The sequence below is a fragment of the Hemiscyllium ocellatum genome, chromosome 26 (genome assembly GCF_020745735.1).
Source record: "Hemiscyllium ocellatum isolate sHemOce1 chromosome 26, sHemOce1.pat.X.cur, whole genome shotgun sequence".
Classification (NCBI taxonomy): domain Eukaryota; kingdom Metazoa; phylum Chordata; class Chondrichthyes; order Orectolobiformes; family Hemiscylliidae; genus Hemiscyllium; species Hemiscyllium ocellatum.
In genome coordinates this window covers 14,798,426-14,817,323 of record NC_083426.1, presented here as the reverse complement: position 1 = coordinate 14,817,323, position 18,898 = coordinate 14,798,426, and the positions used below count along the sequence as shown (strand labels likewise).

At 40.4% G+C, this 18,898-nt stretch overlaps 1 protein-coding gene across 2 annotated transcripts; it reads right to left on the bottom strand.

Moving 5' to 3' along the window:
* Positions 1-3,405: 3,405 nt before the first annotated feature.
* On the bottom strand, positions 3,406-14,809 carry LOC132828355 (pepsin A-like). Of its 2 annotated transcripts, XM_060845383.1 has the most exons (10): positions 14,754-14,809; positions 13,626-13,788; positions 12,172-12,289; positions 11,269-11,387; positions 9,208-9,407; positions 6,938-7,057; positions 5,077-5,221; positions 4,745-4,843; positions 3,964-3,970; positions 3,406-3,545 (listed from the first exon to the last, which is right to left on the bottom strand). In XM_060845383.1, the coding sequence occupies exons 1-10, from the start codon at positions 14,807-14,809 to the stop codon at positions 3,406-3,408; spliced, it is 1,167 nt and encodes a 388-aa protein (XP_060701366.1). The 2 variants fall into 2 exon arrangements, with proteins under 2 accessions (XP_060701366.1, XP_060701365.1); XM_060845382.1 differs by lacking the exon at positions 3,964-3,970 and having other exon boundaries at positions 3,406-3,564.
* Positions 14,810-18,898: the final 4,089 nt, after the last annotated feature.

Here is an 18,898-nt window from a genome sequence, read left to right as displayed (position 1 = left end):
AATTAACCTTTGGGCCTAGCCTTTCATTTTATAACAAGCTGTTTCATAAAGTCCATAAGTCATCTTCAGCTCACAACTCCCAGTTTACAACCCCAACCCAAAAATGGTAAAATTACAAAATGTAATAATGGAAAATCAGTGAGTGTTTTAACAATTGAATGAATAAAATGGAAAATGTCAGTTCTGGTAATGAGTTAATGGAATGTATTTGAGACAATTTCAATATCAAGTTTTGTGAAAGGGAAATCATGTTTAGCAAATTTATTAGAGCTTTTTAAGAAAGTTTCAAGCTAGGTAAAAAGGGGAACCTGTAGAGATTGTGTATTTAGATTTCCAGAAAGCAATTGATGAGGTCACACATCAAAATATGTGTCCACGATATCGGGGTAATGTTTTTGCATAGATGGAGTAGCTAACATAAAACAGTGAGGAGGGATAAATGGGTCATTTCCATGGGCTGGAGAGCTGTCCCTTGTAGAGTACCACAAGAATCAGTGCCACGTCATCAACTCTTACAATCGATATTGTCACAAAGCTAGTCCTTTTTTTAAAACCTGTTCCTTAGCTCAAGGAGACTCTGTCCTTGATTTTTTTTTCAGAGGGGCAATAAACCAGACCAGACTCCAAACAGTCTTGTTTGGTACAGAGACGAAAAGGATTTTGAGAGGCCTTTTGTTTATGTGTAAACAGATAAGACTTCAGGCCAAAGTGATCATGTTTTAGAAGTGACCTGTATAAAGAGAGGGAAGTGGTCAGCTCTTATAGATAGCCTTCAACAGGGAGCTGTGTGGAAATTCTCTCTCTTTTCTGTCCTTCAACTTCAACCAATAAGCATGTGTTCCATTTATACTGGTTTCTAAAGGGAGTTTGCTTATTGGGACTGTTGCATGTATTGGAACAGAATAATTAAGGCTAGCTGGATAGTTTGAGTTCCGTAGGGGTTCTTTATTCTATTCTTTATGTTTCATTGTGTAGTTTTGTGAATAATTTTTTTTGTCTGTTTTAAAACCTTGTGATCAACCTTACTCCGGGCAAGTTTCACTGTACACTTACCAAAACAAATTGCAAAGTTAGGTCCAGGGCTGCCTGCTTAAGAATTTTTTGAGTCGTCTGGCCCAGTCCATAACAATAGCAATGACTAAGATGGATTGGTCTTTGACCTGGTGAGCTTTCACTTTGGTGGGGATGGAGAGTCAGTCACCACCGAATATTACTCCCAGTCCCTCCCTCCATTTAGGCCCTGGACAATTAAAGCTTAAAGGGACCAAATGTTTGTTAATGATGCAAATATAAGTAAGAAAGTAAGTTGTACTGAGGGTGTACAAGGATTTAGATAAATTAAGTGATCGAGCAAACATTTGGCAGATGGAGTATGATGAGAAGATGTAAACTCATCCACTTTAGTTGAAAGAATAGGGAAAAAAGAGTGCTGAGGAATTGCAGAACTCTGCAGTCCAGAGGGATTGGGTGTACTGGTACATGAACCATAAAATGTTAGTATGCTGGTTGGGGACGCAAATAGAACCTTAGCATATACTTCAAGGGAAATCAAATTCAAAAGGAGTTAAGTTTTGCTACAGTTGTTCATTGTTTTAGACTGCATCTGGAATACGTTGTATAGTTGTGATCTCCTTTCTTAAGAAAGTATATAGTTGCATTAGAAACAATTAGGAAAGGTTCATTCAACTGATTCTTGGTATGAAGGGATAATCTTAGCATGAAAAGCTGTGCAGGTTGGGCTTATGCCTATTGCAGTTTAGAAGAATAAGAGGTAATCAATTGGAAAGTATAAGATCCTGATGGGATTTGACCGATGTGAAAAGATGTTTCAGCTGGTGGGGGAGTCTAGAATATCAGGGTACAATTTAAAAATGATTGGTATCCTACTTAAAACCAAAGGTATAATTTTCACCTCCTTGAAGGTGTTAGGATGGAGGTGTGTATCTCTACAGGGCCAACACGCAGAATTATTTTTCCATCTTGCCATGTCAGACTTTAAGTGCCATGGAAAATGTCTATTGGGAACATCTTGGCGCAGCAGTAATTAAAGTCCTTAAGTAGTCAACCACTACTTAAGGATGTCAATTTGCCACTGGCATGTTCACCTGTCTTCTCTGCAGATGACAAAGTGATCAATTTATTGCCTGCCAATTAGTGGGGGCATTTCCATTTACCCCAATTTAGCTGAGAGGGGATTTCCCCATCATGTTTAGGAGCAAAAGAAAGAGTGTAGAATAAGGAGATGCCAATTTAAAACTGAGATGAGGAGACTTTCTACTCTCAAAGGGCTATGGGTCTTTGGAAGTCCTTGCTGTCAGGAGTTAGGGGGGCAGAGTCCTTGTATATATTCAAGGTTGAGATAGATAGATCCTTGATCAGGAAATCAGGCTATAACCAGATCAGACAAGATTCCAGTGAATGGCAGAAGAAGTACAACAGACTAAGTGGCCTACTCTTGTGCTGAAAGCTTTTGTAAACAATGTGGAGAAACCTTATCTGCAATTTATAATCAGATTTGCACAAGCTGTAATTTTTGCTGTTTCTGTAAGGAATTTGAGTGCTGCATTGTTTCATAACCGCTTTTCAGCATTTAGGAATCAAAGTTGAAAGGCTTCTACTGGTCATCTCAAAAATGAAAGGAAACTTAAGGATTGAACCCTGTCCAAACTCTGTATCAACTATTGAAGCTGTGGAAAAATTATTATTAATCTAAACGCATAATTGCATGGAAATTTAACTTGGCCGATCACATATACTGTGGGATGCTGTTCAATATCTGGGAAGGGGTATCTTGGATCAGTTTCACTGATATTATCATTGAGAGGGTATCAGTTAACTCAGTCACCTGGACAGTTGGTTTCCAAAGCAGGGTGATGCCAACAGTGTGGGTTCAATTCCCACACCAGCTGAGCAATTCTCCTTCTCAACTTTTCATTTCACCTGAGGTGTGGTGACCCTCAGATGAAACCACCTCTAATCGTCTTTCTCACTCTCTGATAAGAGAGGGGCTGTATGGTCTGATGAGACTATGGAAACTTTACCTTTTACTACCTTTGTCTGGTATGAACACAAGTTGCAGTGTATCTCCATCACCTCTAGTGCTCAGAAAGTAAGAGATCAAAGCTATTAAATCTTTGCAACACTTTAACATTTATTGTTTTAAATTCATCATCAATTCTTTCCAAAAATCCATAAAGTATGGCTCTAAATTCAGCATTAAACAGGCAGCCTGATTACTTCGTTAAAATAACTGTGGAAATGATTAGTGATAATATTTTTAATTATTCCTGCCGCCAATGTGTTGGCTGTTACAGTTGGGAATTGTGAGTAATGTCAGAAAAATTTGTAAATGTGATTTGGGGAGAGTTAGGGAAAGCAAATTAAACAACGTCATGAAGGAAGACTTTAGACGGCCCTGGCTAGGCCCACTCGGTTGTTTCCGCGGTCAAAAATGGAATAGTAGACTCCAATGAAGACATCCCCAAGAATCCAGAGCTGTTCAGAGACAGGAAGAGCCATGCTGCTAAATCCACTCATACAACTTTCTGCACCATTGATATTTCTCTGCAAGGGAAGTAATAAAGAGCAAATCAATACATTGTCCTGTACTAGTTTGCTTCTAAGCACTTGTTTTAGTATTGTGTTGTGTAACATACAAACGTATTTGATCTGCACACTCCAAAGACTATAACTCATTGTTGGATTGCTTCTCTGCTCAAGGTTCTCCCTGACTTTATCCTGCTCTGTGTGTATTACCAGGCCTTTCCAGCTCAGTTTTCTCATGGTGGGTGGAGTGTTAGCTGGGGAAGTGAGTAGTTAAGAATTGACCTTAACTGTGGTAACTCACATTGTTGAATAATTTCATCCACATTTTCAGTCCTGATTACACTTTAAGAAAGACTTGAGGGATACCTCAGGGCAGCAAGTAACCACTGAACTGCAGTTATAGATTCAGACTGTTACTTGCAGACTTAGAGTTATAAAGTCATACAGTATAGAAACAGACCTTATGGCTCAACTCACCAATGCAGAGCAGTTTTCTAAATTGACCTCCTCCTATTTGCCTGTGTTTGGCCCATATCCCTCTAAACCTTTCATATCCAATTACCTGTGCAAATGTCTGTTAAATGCTGTAACTGTACCTGTCTCTCCCACTTCCTCTGGTAGCTTGTTCCATACACACACTACTGTCAGCATAAAAAAAGTTGGCTTGCAGGTCTCTTTAAATCTGTCCCCTCTCACCTTAAACATATGCCTTTAGTTTTGGACTCCTTTATCCTGAGAAAATGATTATGGCTATTCACCATATCCATGCCCCTCTTGATTTTATAAACGTCTATAAGGTCACTTCTCAGACTCCGATGCTCCAGGGAGAAGAATTCTAACTTATCCAGCCTCTTCCTTTACACAAACCTCTCAGTCTTGTGCCTGAACTAACACTTGTACCTCAACAAATGTTAGTTGAAAGCAAGGAATAAACAAAATTCCACAAAACTGTAATTTCTTCTAGCTTTCACTCGTATGGGAGGTCAATAAAAGTTTATACTTTGTTTATGGATGGATTAAGCATTTGAGATGCACTGAGATTCAAACCACACAGTTCCTGAGAGCTGGCAGCTGGTTTAGCTGATGTTAAGGGTTACTGTAAAATCTGGGGTGCAGCCATTAGACTAAGAACATCCACAACCCAGTAACCTTCAGATAATGGTACGCTCATTCAGATCGTTTAAGTGTTGAAGCATACCTGGAGCACATAAGCAGATGGAGAAAGAGGGTAGTCAATTCCGTTGATGGTGAACGTCACATAAGGCATACTGGGCAACATTCTACAGTCCACAACATACTGCAGGACAGAGAAACACAAGGTTAACAGTGGTATCATCTGACTGGGAAGCTAATCATCAATATGATTGGGAAGCCAATCTCATTTATGTTCAAATGGAATGATCAGCTATCTGAGATTTTCATTTGTTTTGGCAACAATGTAAAATATAAATGCATCTGAATCTCTTAAGGAACCTGAGTCCATTAAGAGGAAATAATTCATTTTCTAGAATAAAGTACAATGCAGGTTACCGTGGAATAAGATTCTAAACGTGCACCAATCATGTTCTGAATTGTCTGGATGGGTGAGCTGGGGCCAACAATCAGAGAGGTTCCAGTATCGACGATAGCCTGGCAGCCTCCGTGACAAGCCACGATCTGGCCATTGATTTTCACACTAGGAAGGCAAAGGGCATTGCTAGTTACATGTCTGTTTTAGAAAGATAAATCACAACTCTTCACATTACGTACCATATATCTACTATACTTGTTCGCAAATGCGCAAACTGGAGAAGAGGCATCCGTGTAGGTGCTAACCACTCAGAGCATGATCGAGTAGAGCACATGGAGTTCAAGGGAAAACAGTGGAAAGGGTGCACAGAATCCATACTGTGCCCAAACACCTGCCTTCTCAAACACTGCCTGTCCCACATAGGGCAGAGCCTGAGGTTCCAGGATGGGACTATTCAGCTATCATAGAGTCGTCCTTCTCCATCCCTCCCTCCTCTGCCATCCCCCACCCCACAGAGTGGAAATAAGTCATCCATGACCCTCAGTTACTGCCAAAGAAGATATATATATGTGTGTGTGTGTATCATGTATCAAGGTATGTAGTTTCCGAATTCAAAGGGTGGCACGGTGGCTCAGTGGTTAGCACTGCTACCTCTCAGCACCAAGGACCTGGATTTGACTCCACCTTTGGGTGACTGACAGTGTGAAGTTTGCATGTTCTGCCCGTGTCTGTGTGGGTTTCCTCTGGGTGCTCTGGTTTCCTCCAACAGTCCAAAGATGTCCAGGTTTTGCAGATTGGCCTTACTAAATTGCCCATGGTGTCCAGAAATATGTAGGTTAGGGGTTGATTCACCATGGAAAAGGTAGGGTAAGGGGTGTGTCCAGATGGGCCCCTTTGGGAGGGGGTGTGGACTCAATGGGCCCAGTAGCCTGGTTTTACACTGTGGCAATTCTAATTTTGCCATTGTTTTGTTAGTGAATATACATTATAGCACAAATATATAACATAATACAAATATATAACTTAGATTGTACTTTTGAATATATGGATACTGCTGTTCTATTTTTAGAACTTTTTTTCAAATGCTCAATATTTTTCTATTAAGGGGTTTTGTCCGGTTCAACCAGATTAATGTTGATTCTCTCTTTTGGATTTGACTTTCTGTCATCATTCAGATTGGCTTCAAAGCCTTCCTCCTCATGTTTATTCCAAATGCATGGCCTTCCCTACACTATCTCACCCTTCCCCAGCACTATTTAATGGCGTACACTCTCATCTTGGTTTCTCATCCATACACAGTCTATGTTTTCCATTGATGCCTGCTAAGGATTGTGGTTAAGACTTGCTTCACATTCAGGAGTCTCCTCAAAACTCAAATCCTTAACTACACCTTGGGTTGCTTCCCTCTCATCACTCCCCAAGTCCTTGTTTCATTAACTGCTTAATTCTTACAGTGTCTTAGAAGCAAGTTAAATGTGTGTTACAAGTGCAATTGCTAATTTGTGTTGAAGCAGATCCAAGATTTATGGAGCATGTTATCTTTATAAGGAACTGGATCATATATATTGGGGAATTGGTCAGAGTTTTAGAGATATTGATCTATTCATGATGTCAAAGATGACCAGGAAGCATGGTATGGATGTTTGCAACAGCAAAATTTAATAGAAATAGCAGGCCACATGAACTGTCCTTGCTCTGAATCTCTCTATAACTCTGAATTATATATTTCACCACTAGTCCCTTACATATTTTCTTTTCCATTGCTGTAATGTTCAACTACCAGGGAAAAGTTGTGCACTGTTTAATCTGCTTATAATCAATATATATCTTTGTAGTTGAATTCAAGTTTTATATCATGTGACATTTTGGATATTCACTTACCTATCCACCAGGATTTGCCAGTATCCTTTCTGAGTTACAGGGACCCAGTTAATTTCACCTGTGTAATGGTTTGGATCGACTCCGCCAAATACAACTTCACTTCCAGACTGACCATCCTGCCTGTAAGCCATGAGTTAAAAAAAAATTAATCTGGAAGTGCTTACCATCACCTAGTCTTTTCAAGATCACATCATCTTTGTCAAATATGTAGTTAAATGTCATTACTAACATGCTGGTATAATTGCTAAAAATCTTAGAGAGAATGGAAATGACAGAGCTGTGTGAGATCCTACAACAGAAGCATATACATTCACATGTGGATTGTGATCTGGTGCTGTTTACATCTACTCCTGTTAGGAGATCTGCTGACATGGTGCATCATGTATGTTGTTGTGTAGTCTTACCAAACCAGAGGGGCTGCCCTCTCTTATTGGAGAGACGTGATTAGTGGCAATTTGACCTGAGGCCCACTAGATCTCAGGCAAGGGAAGAGGTTGAGAAGGAGAGTCTTTCATGGTAACCTCAAACCAGTGATGAGAATTGAACCCATGCTATTAATAGCACACTGTCCTACAAGCCAGCCAATTGAGCTAAACCAATTCGCACATCATATGTGACTGTCTTAAGTTCTTAAGGCCAGAAGAAACAGGGACAGGAGGAGCCAGTCTGCCACTCAATAGGATCATGGCTGATCTGACACTCCTCTTGCCCACTTTCCTGGATTTTTCCCATAACCCTTGATTCCCTGACTGATCAAAAATCTATCTACTCAGCCTTTAATATACACAAGGACTCTGTCCCTATAGCTTTCTAAGGCAAGGACTTCCAAAGACTCACAACCAGCCAAGAGAAGAAATTCCTCCTCATCTCAGTCTTAAATTTTGATCATGCCAAACACCTGTATTATTACCTCGTGCCAATCTCCTGTCTTTTCCCCATATCTCTGCACACAGGGAAGAAGGAGGGAGCTCCTAAAACCTCTGTTGCGATGGCATGTACTACCAGTGGTCACCTCTACCTTTCTAGTATTATTCTTTATTCTGAGACTATGCCCTCTGGTCCTTGACTATCCAGTGAGGGGAAACATCCTCTCAGCATTTACCCTATCAAGCCCCTTCAGAATCCGATATGTTTCAATGAGATCACTCTCATTTTTCTCAAATCTTTTCTGGGTGTCACTGCTTAGAGTTCTTTTTGCTCTTGTGATTTCAAGCTCCTTTTCATTTGTCTTGTGATCATGATCTAGTTAGATTTATTTCCTTTGTTGCTGTGATCTGGAATGCACTGCTGGGACAAGAGATGGAAATAGACTCAACAATGTACCTGATAATGGGAGAAAAACAATTCTAGGATAACGGAGAGGGGGCTGGGTGGTGAGACTCAAAAAATACTTCTTCCAAAGAATTGCACAAACACATTTGGGCTGACAGATCTCTTTTTGTGCTGCGTGGATTCTGTACATTTACGCTGAGAACCTCAAGAAATGGCATAAAGTGTCAAGCAGCAATGTTTATAAGGTTGCTTTTTCCTCTAAGGGATGGCCATTACCTAAGGTAGAAAGGTGAGCTCCTGAAAGGGTTCCCAAAGGGAAACTGGGAGAGAACAGAAGACGATTCCTAAAGGAGACAACAGCAGCCCAGGTACATAAAATATTATTTTAGAAGAGAACCTTTCTGTGAACTATGTATCCTCCCAAAAAAAAAGTATAACACCCAAAGAGAGGTAGAAGTGTTCATTGATAGCCCATGCCATCGCAATAGAGCTATTAGTAACTTCTTCCTTCTTCCCTGTGTGCAAAGATATGGGGAAAAGGCAGGAGATTGACACGAAGTAATAAAAGTGGTACAGGCGTGATAGGCTGAATGGCCTCCTCCTTCGTGATAACATTCCTGTGACTCTGTGATTCCCCCTGCTATCACATGCTGGTTCTCTATGGTTTTTAGTACCTCAAAAAGAATATGGAGACATTGGCTGGTTTCCTTCATCCTGTCCTCCATCATTCTTTAAATGCATTGAGTGGTCAGGGGCCAAACATCCTTGACAGATGAGCTGGGGGAGCTGGAAGAAACATTGCTCCACCACACATGGGGTGGGGATTTGAGTGTTGACCTCTTGTCTTTATCGTGCTTAATTTCCCAACACTTGCTCTATTATGCCAAAAAAAATCAAATGGCATTGAACTCAAAGTGAAGGTACATTTTGTACAGATACCATTCGGCAGTAGGATAAGGTTGATTTGCAAGTTACGAATGTTGGGAAAAAAAACTCACCTGGTCAGGTAAAAAGCGAACAGAGGCTGTGTCACTAGATGTTCAGACATCATGTTATCGAAGACAGTGGTGGCAGCCGATGCAGCAATGTTTGGATATGCCAATCCCAGAATTCCATCAAACTTAGCATAGTAAAGGAAAGTTCCTGGCTCACTTGTACTCAAACCAAACTCCTGGTGGGTGATATCAATGCTGGATACCTGACCAAAGCAAAATCAGTTTAAATATCTACAATGGGTCACACGGTAAGGAAGTCAACATAAGAATATAAGAACTAAGAGCAGGAGTTGGCCATCTGGCCCATTAAGCCTGCTCCGCCATTCAATAAGATCATGGCTGATCTTTTCATGCACACAGCTTCACCTGTCTGCCTGCTCACCATAACCTGTAATTCCTTTACTCTTCAAAAGTAAGTACCAAGTCAGCCCTGAGATTGCTGTGTAAGTAATTCCTTCACTTATCTTTCAAGTAACTATGCATCTATCAGGTAACACGAGGCTGGTAAGAATGAACACAAACAGGATTTCTGCCAATTCTGTGGTCTCTGTTGTCCTTAATTGCCCTTGTAAATTATAGGATGTGCATTTGCCTTTTGATAGCTGACTGTCTTCCAGACTGTGAAGACTGGGATATAGATTGAATTCTCAAGAAGGCCCTGGTCAAATTACTTGGGCATGGGGAAGGGTCACTCGACCAGAAACGTTGACACTAATTGCTCTCCACAAATGCTGTCAGACCTGCTGAGCCTTTCCAGCAACTTCTGTTTTTGGCCTTGGGCAGGGCCTGGTTTATTGATGGATACATATATGGACCCAGTGAGCTGAAACAGTGAGGCCTCCAAATGGGACTCAGTGGTTTCAAAGCTACTGAAGAAATGAATTGCCTTTTAAAACAATTTTCCAGAACACCACCTTTTTCTCCAGGGGAGGAGGAAGGAATGAAATCAGCATTTGGCAATTTTCCCTCAGAATAGGAAATTGGAAATTGAAAGATAGTGCCTAGAACTCCTGATCTTTTGGACACAGATTCTCCTGTCCTTGGACCTTGTACTGATATAGTCAATCCTCATCTGGTGCCCCACTCTTCCCTGGAAAGCTCTTATGGATTTCTTACAAAAAAAGTGGATTCTTCAATATTTGTAAATGAAAGAAAAAAAGAAGAAACTTAAATTTGTGTTGCTTTCTTGCAGATTTTGAAGTAGTTGGTAATAAGGTAGATAAGGATTGATGTCGGTTAGCACAGTTGGCTGGATGGCTGGTTTGTGTGTAATGGAGACCAGTCCTGCACTGGCTGAAGTTACCATGATGGGTTTTCCTTCTCAACTATACCCCTTGCCTGAGGGGTAGTGACCCACTCTCTCTATAATGAGACAGCAGCCTTTTGATCTGATAAGACTTTGCAAATTTAGATAAGGAGTGCCTATGGATGCCATATATCTGGACAGCCAGAGGGCATTGGGGAAAGGCTCCATAAGGTGAATTTTAGCAAATGTGGGAACGCACTTTGAAGGTGGTTAGAAATTGGTTGGGAGGTAGAAGTAAGAGCCTGTGGGTGATGGCGAGATGCAGACTGGTGGAAAGTGACAAGCAGTGTTGCTCGAGTTCTGAACTGGAGCTTCAGCATTTCAGCAGAGTTATTTGTAACCTAGGTGAAGTAATAGCTTGTGTCAAGTGCAGCTGATATGATGGAAGGAGGAACATTGAGTCGGGTAGATGGCTGCACAATATTGCAAAGGAAAATGAAGAGTTCAATGTGGGCATATGTGAGATCATCCTCTGTGGCCAGAAGGAAGATACACCACAGTCAAATGCCAAGACATTAGGATTGGTGGAGAGGAAAGCGACTTTAGAGTCCAAATGCATTTAAAGTCAATGAACAGGAACAAACATGAATAATAAAAGTGAATGGAATGCTAGCCTTTATCTCAAGGATAATGGAATGTAAAGGAGACACAGTTGTTCTTGAACTGCATAGTGCATTGGCCAGTCACAATCTGTAGCATTGCCCTTCACTTTAGAACCCGCATCCATCAGACAGAGAAGATCAACTCATGGGACTTACTCTGACTGTATCATATCCCAATACGCCAGTCATGCTGCCTGTACCATATTGAATGGAAACATACTTGTTTGAAAGCTGGAATGTTGAGGAGGCTTGTGGATTAAACTTGCGATGATCATCTGCCAGCAGAACACATTTTAGACAATTATTTTCATTAGATTAGACTGTTCACTTCAATGAGCAACAAATTGGTCTGGACTGGTGTTAACATCAGTGATCAAATCCCACCACAGCACAATTTAGGAATTTAAGGGTCTGTTTCCATACTGTATAACTCTACCACTCTATGATTCTATTATTAAAAGGTGGATTTGATAATAGTGACTATAAAACTACTGGGCTGTTGTAAGAACACATTTTCACTCTCTGCTTCAATATTTAAAGTGAACCGACAGGTATGTCAGCTCCAGGTTTCTTTTTCTGGAGGCAGTTCCCATATAGCGAAAGCTCTTTGTGTTGTCCAGTTCGATTCATGGGAAATAAAACCTTGGGAGTCTATAGAATTTACTTACATTCTACGACTATCTCCCTGTTTGATAGAGATATTGATGACACATGCAATAAGTGATGGATACAATATACCTGGGAAATAAAAGATATTGGACTTTCTGCTTTAGATTACTGACTAGCATGGACTTAATGTGTAACATGCAGAGTTGGATTCAGAATCAGCTCAGCACCAAGCTTCTTTCAAATACGATATATTCCTAGTCACTCAAAAGCTAAGGAAAGCTAATCATTTCACTTATACAGCATTTTGTGACCGCGCTAAGTATGAGTTTAGAGCTGAACAATTAGATTATAACATGAGAATCAACCATATTAAGTTAAGAAGAATAACTGTCACCTCAAACTTTTGTATATCTTTGTGAGAATTGATACTGTTTGTCTATATTTACTTACTGCATGCTGCACTGGTACAGTAACCTGAGGGAACCCAAAGATTTGAAGAGCCAGTATCGAAGATAACGATGAAACTCTGAGGTGGAGTCCCAATGCTGATCGTTCCAAAGTATGACAGCTGTCAGGAAATTGAAAGAAAGATGTAAAATTGGAGATACACCTGGTTCTTAGCCAGTGATTACGGTGGATGTATTTTACGAATCAGGTATGATTATGCAGCTGTGTTTGGTTTCCTAGAAGTTTAACTTATGGCTTGAACTGAATCTAAGCATAACTGGAACAAGCCTTGCAACACACTAGATTTTACTGCCATTGAAGTTTAATTAGAAGTTTTCCAAATACTTACTAAGATACTACATCTCACAGCAGGTTAATGTAACCTGCGACCTGAGAAATGGGAGCAAATAAGTATTTGTGATGATAAGTGTAGGAATGCTGAGTGGTTGTTGTTAACCTCATTTGGAACCTTGAAACTAAATGAGTTATCTTTTTAAAACTTCTTCATGGATTGAAATACCTTTTCTGAGATTTTGGTAATGAGAAAATAGAAAGATTGTGCATTTATATAGTAACTTCTACTACCCTGGGACATCCTAAAGGATTTAACAACTAATAAACTGCTTTATTGAATTTTGGAATCACCTGACAGCCAATTATCTAATAGCATGCTACAAACAAACTGCAATGAGATAACAATCAGGTATTTTTTACTTAGTAATGTTGATTGAGGGTGCAGAAGCATTGGTAAAAATACTATGGAGAAGTATCTTGTTTTGCTTTGAAAAGTTCTTTGGAATTTTAAAAAAATTTCTGGAGCATCGGAGGCTGAGGGGTGACCTTATAGAGGTTTACAAAATTATGAGGGGCATGGATAGGGTAAATAGACAAGTCTTATCCCTGGGTTCGGGGAGTCCAGAACTAGAGAGCATAGGTTTAGGGTGAGAGGGAAAAGATATAAAAGAGACCTAAGGAGCAACGTTTTCACACAGAAGGTGGTACGTGTATGGAATGAGCTGCCAGAGGAAGTGGTGGAAGCTGGTACAATTTCAACATTTAAGAGGCATTTGGATGGGTATATGAATAGGAAGGGTTTGGAGGGATATGGGCCAGGTGCTGGCAGGTGGGACTAGATTGGGTTGGGATATCTGGTCAACATGGACGGGTTGGACTGAAGGGTCTGTTTCCGTGCTGTACATCTCTATGACTCTATGACCTGTGAGGGCAGATAGAGCTTGAGTTAACCCTCATCAAAAAGGCAACATCTCTGACAATGCAGCACATACTGCTGTCCTCAAATATATTCATTGCAATATGACTGATTCCATTATTTAGATTTCAGATACATATGGTACGGTTAATAAAGGGTCAAATGTAATTAAATCAATTGGAATATGTTACTGTTTCCATTCGACCCTGTTTGCTGCTTTTCTTTAAAACTATGGTGGATTACTTACATCCAGGTAGTTTGTTAGTGGTTCTTTCGCAGCTAATGAGTCCGTCTGGAATGGTCCCAGGTATTTTGAATACAGATTGTAGGTGTTTTCCTTTAGAAAATCCTCAAGTAAACCACGTTCTTCCAAGATGTCACGGACAGATTTACCCTTAAATAGTTTCACTCTGCAAGAAGAGGAGTGAAAGTAGATCAAATTTCTGGGAAATAAGTATTTCAAAATTAAGTGAAATAATCTCTCTACATATTTCAACATCATTCACATAAACTATGTAATTTTGTGCATTGTGTACTGACTGGTAAACAGAAGTAGCATACAAGAGAAGACAAAGATTTTATATTTTCATAGAATCCCTACAGTGTGGCAACAGGCCATTCGGCCCAACAAAAGACTCTCTGAGGAATGTCTACCCAGTTTCTCCACCCATATTGCCTATGGCTAATCCACCTAACCTACACTATGGGCAATTTGGCATGGCCAATCCACCCATCTTTGTACTGTGGGAGGAAACTAGGACACCCAATAGAAACTCATGCAGATAGTTACCCAAGGCTGGAATTGAACCCAGGTTCCTGGTGCTCTGAGGTAGCAGTGCTAATCACCGAGCCACCATGATGGCTCCCTGCAAGGCTGCATTCCTTGGAATTAAGAAGATTAGGGAGTGATTTGATTAAATTTTTTAAGATATTAAGGAACAGATAGTTAAAAGCAATTTCTTTGGGGAATCTAGGATTGCAGACTAGTCTAAAAATAAGATTAAAGCCTTTCAGGAAAGAAATTAGGAAACACTTCTGCACTCAAAGAATAATGGAAGTTTGGGATGTATTCAAAAATAATAATTGATGCTACGTGTAAACTGAACATCTTAAATTTGAGATTGATTATCTTTTATTTTTTAAAGGCATTAAGGGACATATGTCAGACTCTATCTCATTAACTTGCAGAAATGGCTTAAGGGATTCACTGACCTTCTCCTGTTCCAATGTTCCTAGTGGAAGAAGAAAGAGTCAGAACTAAATCATTCAGGGTAAAATAAACACATTTTGGTGATATTATGCCTTTCAGCTGTGAGGAAACACAATCAAAACATACCCTATCATCAAAAACAAGACTCCGATCACAGGGTCTTACCTCACCATGCACTCAGAGAGCTGAATACAAGCGAGTGCAATGAGCAGCCACTTCATCTTTGTCCCTTGTTGTAGTCGAATGACACTGAAAGGAAAATGTCAGATGGGCCTGCGAATGGATTCTAATTGTTGCTGCTTTTATAGTGCTCGCAGTCAATCCTTTCCATTGTCTGTAGAATTGGATAATAGATCAGGCCATTATGAACTTTTCCATAATTGGTCGATATCAAACATGATGACCTTGTTGGAAAAACAGATATGACTTTGGATTAAAGTAACGCCAAACTTCAAAATAACAATTTATCGCATTATTAAATGTCAGCGATAATTATTAATGCAGTTACAAGTGATAAAGAAATCAAAACTCTGTTTACAAACTCTTGGAATACGATTTGGGGTATTACTTGGGGTGTTTCCATTTGAGCATATGGCCTCAGAGACTGATAAGCAATTCATTAATATCTGGATGACATTGAGGTTATTTACAAATGGTCAGTTGACTATTTTGACAGGCACCAAAGGAATAGCCATTTGGCCCAAACTCCTTATTATGTTGGTGCCGACAAGAAAACATGAACAAGAAAATATGAACAAGGACATTGCCAGCTCCAGTAAGTAGCTGTTTAAAATTTGGTGATTCAGACATTGAATTGGGTTATAGATAGGTTCAGACTCTCTTTTATGTTATGCATGGGGCAAAATTATTCAAGTTAGTGTGTTTTATTACTATAGTTCCACTTTAAGAGGAATAACTTATAAATTTTGGAAAGTGTGGATGTAATAAATAGATGAGCCAAATCTCATTGCAGCCACATGCTTTACCACCAGGGCACCGTGGCTATGTTGTGTGTTTTGTACAAGTTGCTCTTATTAAGATCATGTCTTGTTTTTTCTGTATTTGTGAATGTGAACTAAAATGGGAGAAGGATTGCCTTAAAGAACTAATGACTGTAGAAGGGGATTGCTGTACTTTTTAAAAGCAAGCAACCAACACTCAATGAAAGTGCTGTTTACACTGTTGTTTGTTCAACCTGTGGAGGAGGTTTAGTTGCAGATGAACTGGAGCTGGAGAGTGTGTACGAAATGAGATTTGGCTGGCAGCAAGTAGCTGATCAGTCTGTGGAATAGTAACCAGTTGTTGATGACAAAGTCCTTCTGCCTGCCAACAACTATTCAGGTGCCTGGAAGCCAATCATACAATGTTGGAGCGTGACAGCCAAAAGCTGTCAGACCTCCAGAAAAGAAGGTGGTGCCTTTCACTCTGCAGTTAAAAAAACACCTAGGGCCTGAGGGAAGTCAGTTTATTTTCCCTCACCAGTTGTTGTAAGTTGTTGCTTTTAACCATTTAGTTAGAGAATGTATAAGCTATGAACCAGTCGCTGTGTGGCTCCTGAAAGTAATAAAAGCAGTTGGAGAGGAGAGCCGAGGAGCAGCAAGCCAAAGGGATCATCTCAGTCACATCTATGGATAGGGACCATTGAATTGCCTTCCCAGTTTTCTCCTCCACCCATAATACCAATGCTTTTTTCTGTCTGTCTATGTTTATTTACAAGTGCGTGTAGGAGGGGATCTATAAGGAGTTTGAACTTTAATAGAGTTATGTGCTGATAGTTCATAATTGTTTACACAAAAAGCTAAAATCTGATTATTTGCAATGCATAGTAAGCCTTGTCGAGCACAGAAACCTTGTCCATGCTTTCTGCAAAGCTGGGTCTAAAGAGACAGGTATACTAGGGAATTTTGAGTGCTTTTATAAAAGGTATTTTGCGACCACTAGAAAAATATGAGGGTTTGACTGGCAGTGCACTATACCAGTGAGGCATTATAATTGCAGCAATTCACCAAGGCTTCTTCAAGATGTTTAGTATCTTTCAAACTGGCAACTTCCACCCACGAGAGCAACAGGGATAGCAGATGAAAGAGAATACAATGATCTGTGAAAAGACCATCCAAGTCACAGCAAATTCACATTGACACATGCTGCCATTCCTTCACATTGTCAAATCAAAATAATAAAGTCACTTGCTAACAGCAGTGCAGGAACACTTTCAACAACTAGACTGCAGTGGCCAAGACTTGGAGTTTTCCTTCCAATCTGTGAAAAAACACTTCCTTTGTAATATTTCAACTTTGACATTAATCTTGGGTGAATATTCCAATGTTTTATTTCACTCCCAATAAAATGATTAAAAACTGAAGGACAATCCTTTCACTTCCTGGTTTCCAATTGGTGGGAATTCTTTAGTGCTCAGTCTGCTTGTTAATTTCATTTCTCCTGGATTCTGTAAATTCCCTTCAGCTGGCACCCAGTGAAACTGATCCTGTAATGGGGAAAGCTAATTCCACAGCGTCACAAGATCAAGGTGGGCAGTGTTCTTTGGTGCCACCTCTTGTCATCACTGGTCACAAACCTGGGTCATACTGTTGTCAACCAATCTTTTTGCAGTTTATCATTGATGAGACAAAGTTGTATGGATGTCAGAGATATTTATAATTCTGTCACCAATTATCTGTGACCTCTCCATCTTTGCATCTTGACAAAATGGGTTGTAGACGCTCCATTTATCACCAGGGTCCCCCATTAGTCCTGCCACCCCCATTCTCCTCACGTCTTCAGCTTTCAGTCTACAAAAAAAAGCCCTTTGAACATAGAACATAGAACATTACAGTGCAGTACAGGCCCTTCGGCCCTCAATGTTGCGCCAACCTGTCATGCCAATCTGAAGCCCATCTAACCTATGCTATTCCATGCACGTCCATATGTTTGTCCAATGACGACTTAAATGCACTTAAAGTTGGCGAATCTACTACCATTGCAGGCAAAGCATTCCATACCCTTAATACTCTCTGAGTAAAGAAATTACCTCTGACATCTGTCCTATATCTATCACCCCTCAATTTAAAGCTCTGCCCCCTCGTGCTCGCCGTCAACATACTTGGAAAAAGGCTCTCCCTGTCCACCCTATCTAACCGTCTGATTATCTTATATGTCTCTATTAAGTCACCTCGCAACCTTCTTCTCTCCAACGAAAACAGCCTCAAGTCCCTCAGCCTTTCCTCGTAAGACCTCTCCTCCATACCAGGCAACATCCTGGTAAATCTCCTCTGCACCCTTTCCAAGGCTTCCACATCCTTCTTATAATGTGGTGACCAGAACTGTACACAATACTCCAAGTGCAGCCGCACCAGAGTTTGGACAGCTGAATCATAACCTCATGGTTCCGGAACTCGATCCCTCTATTAATAAAAGCTAAAACACTGTCTGCATTCTTAACAACCCTGTCAACCTGGGTGGCAACTTTCAAGGATCTGTGTACCTGGACACTGAGATCTCTCTGCTCATTGACACTACCAAAAATCTTACCATTAGCCCAGTACTTTGCTTTCCGGTTACTCCGACCAAAGTGAATCACCTCACACTTGTCCACATTAAACTCCATTTGCCACCTCTCAGCCCAGCTCTGCAGCTTATCGATGTCTGTCTGTAACTTACAACATCCTTTGTCCCTCTCCACAACTCCACCAACCTTAGTGTCGTCTGCAAATTTACTAACCCACCCTTCTACGCCCTCATCCAGGTCATTTATAAAAATGACGAACAGCAGTGGACCCAACACCGACCCTTGCGGTACACCACTGGTAACTGGACTCCAGGATTAACATTTCCCATCAACACCACCCTCTTTCTTCTTTCAGCAAGCCAATTACTGATCCAAACTGCTATATCTCCCACAATCCCATTCCTCCGCATTTTGTGCAATAGCCTACTGTCGGGAACCTTATCGAACGCTATGTTGAAATCCATATACACCACATCAACCGGTTTACTCTTATCTATCTGTTTGGTCACCTTCTCAAAGAACTCAGTAAGGTTTGTGAGGCACGACCTATCCTTCACAAAACTGTGCTGACTATCTCCAGTCAAATTATTCTTTTCTAGATGATTATAAATCCTATCTCTTATAACCTTTTCCAACACTTTGCCAACAACTGAAGTAAGCCTCACTGGTCTATAATTACCAGGGTTATCTCTACTCCCCTTCTTGAACAGGGGAACCACATTTGCTATCCTCCAGTCTTCTGGCACTATTCCTGTAGACAATGACGATTTAAAAATCAATGTCAAAGGCTCGGCAATCTCCTCCC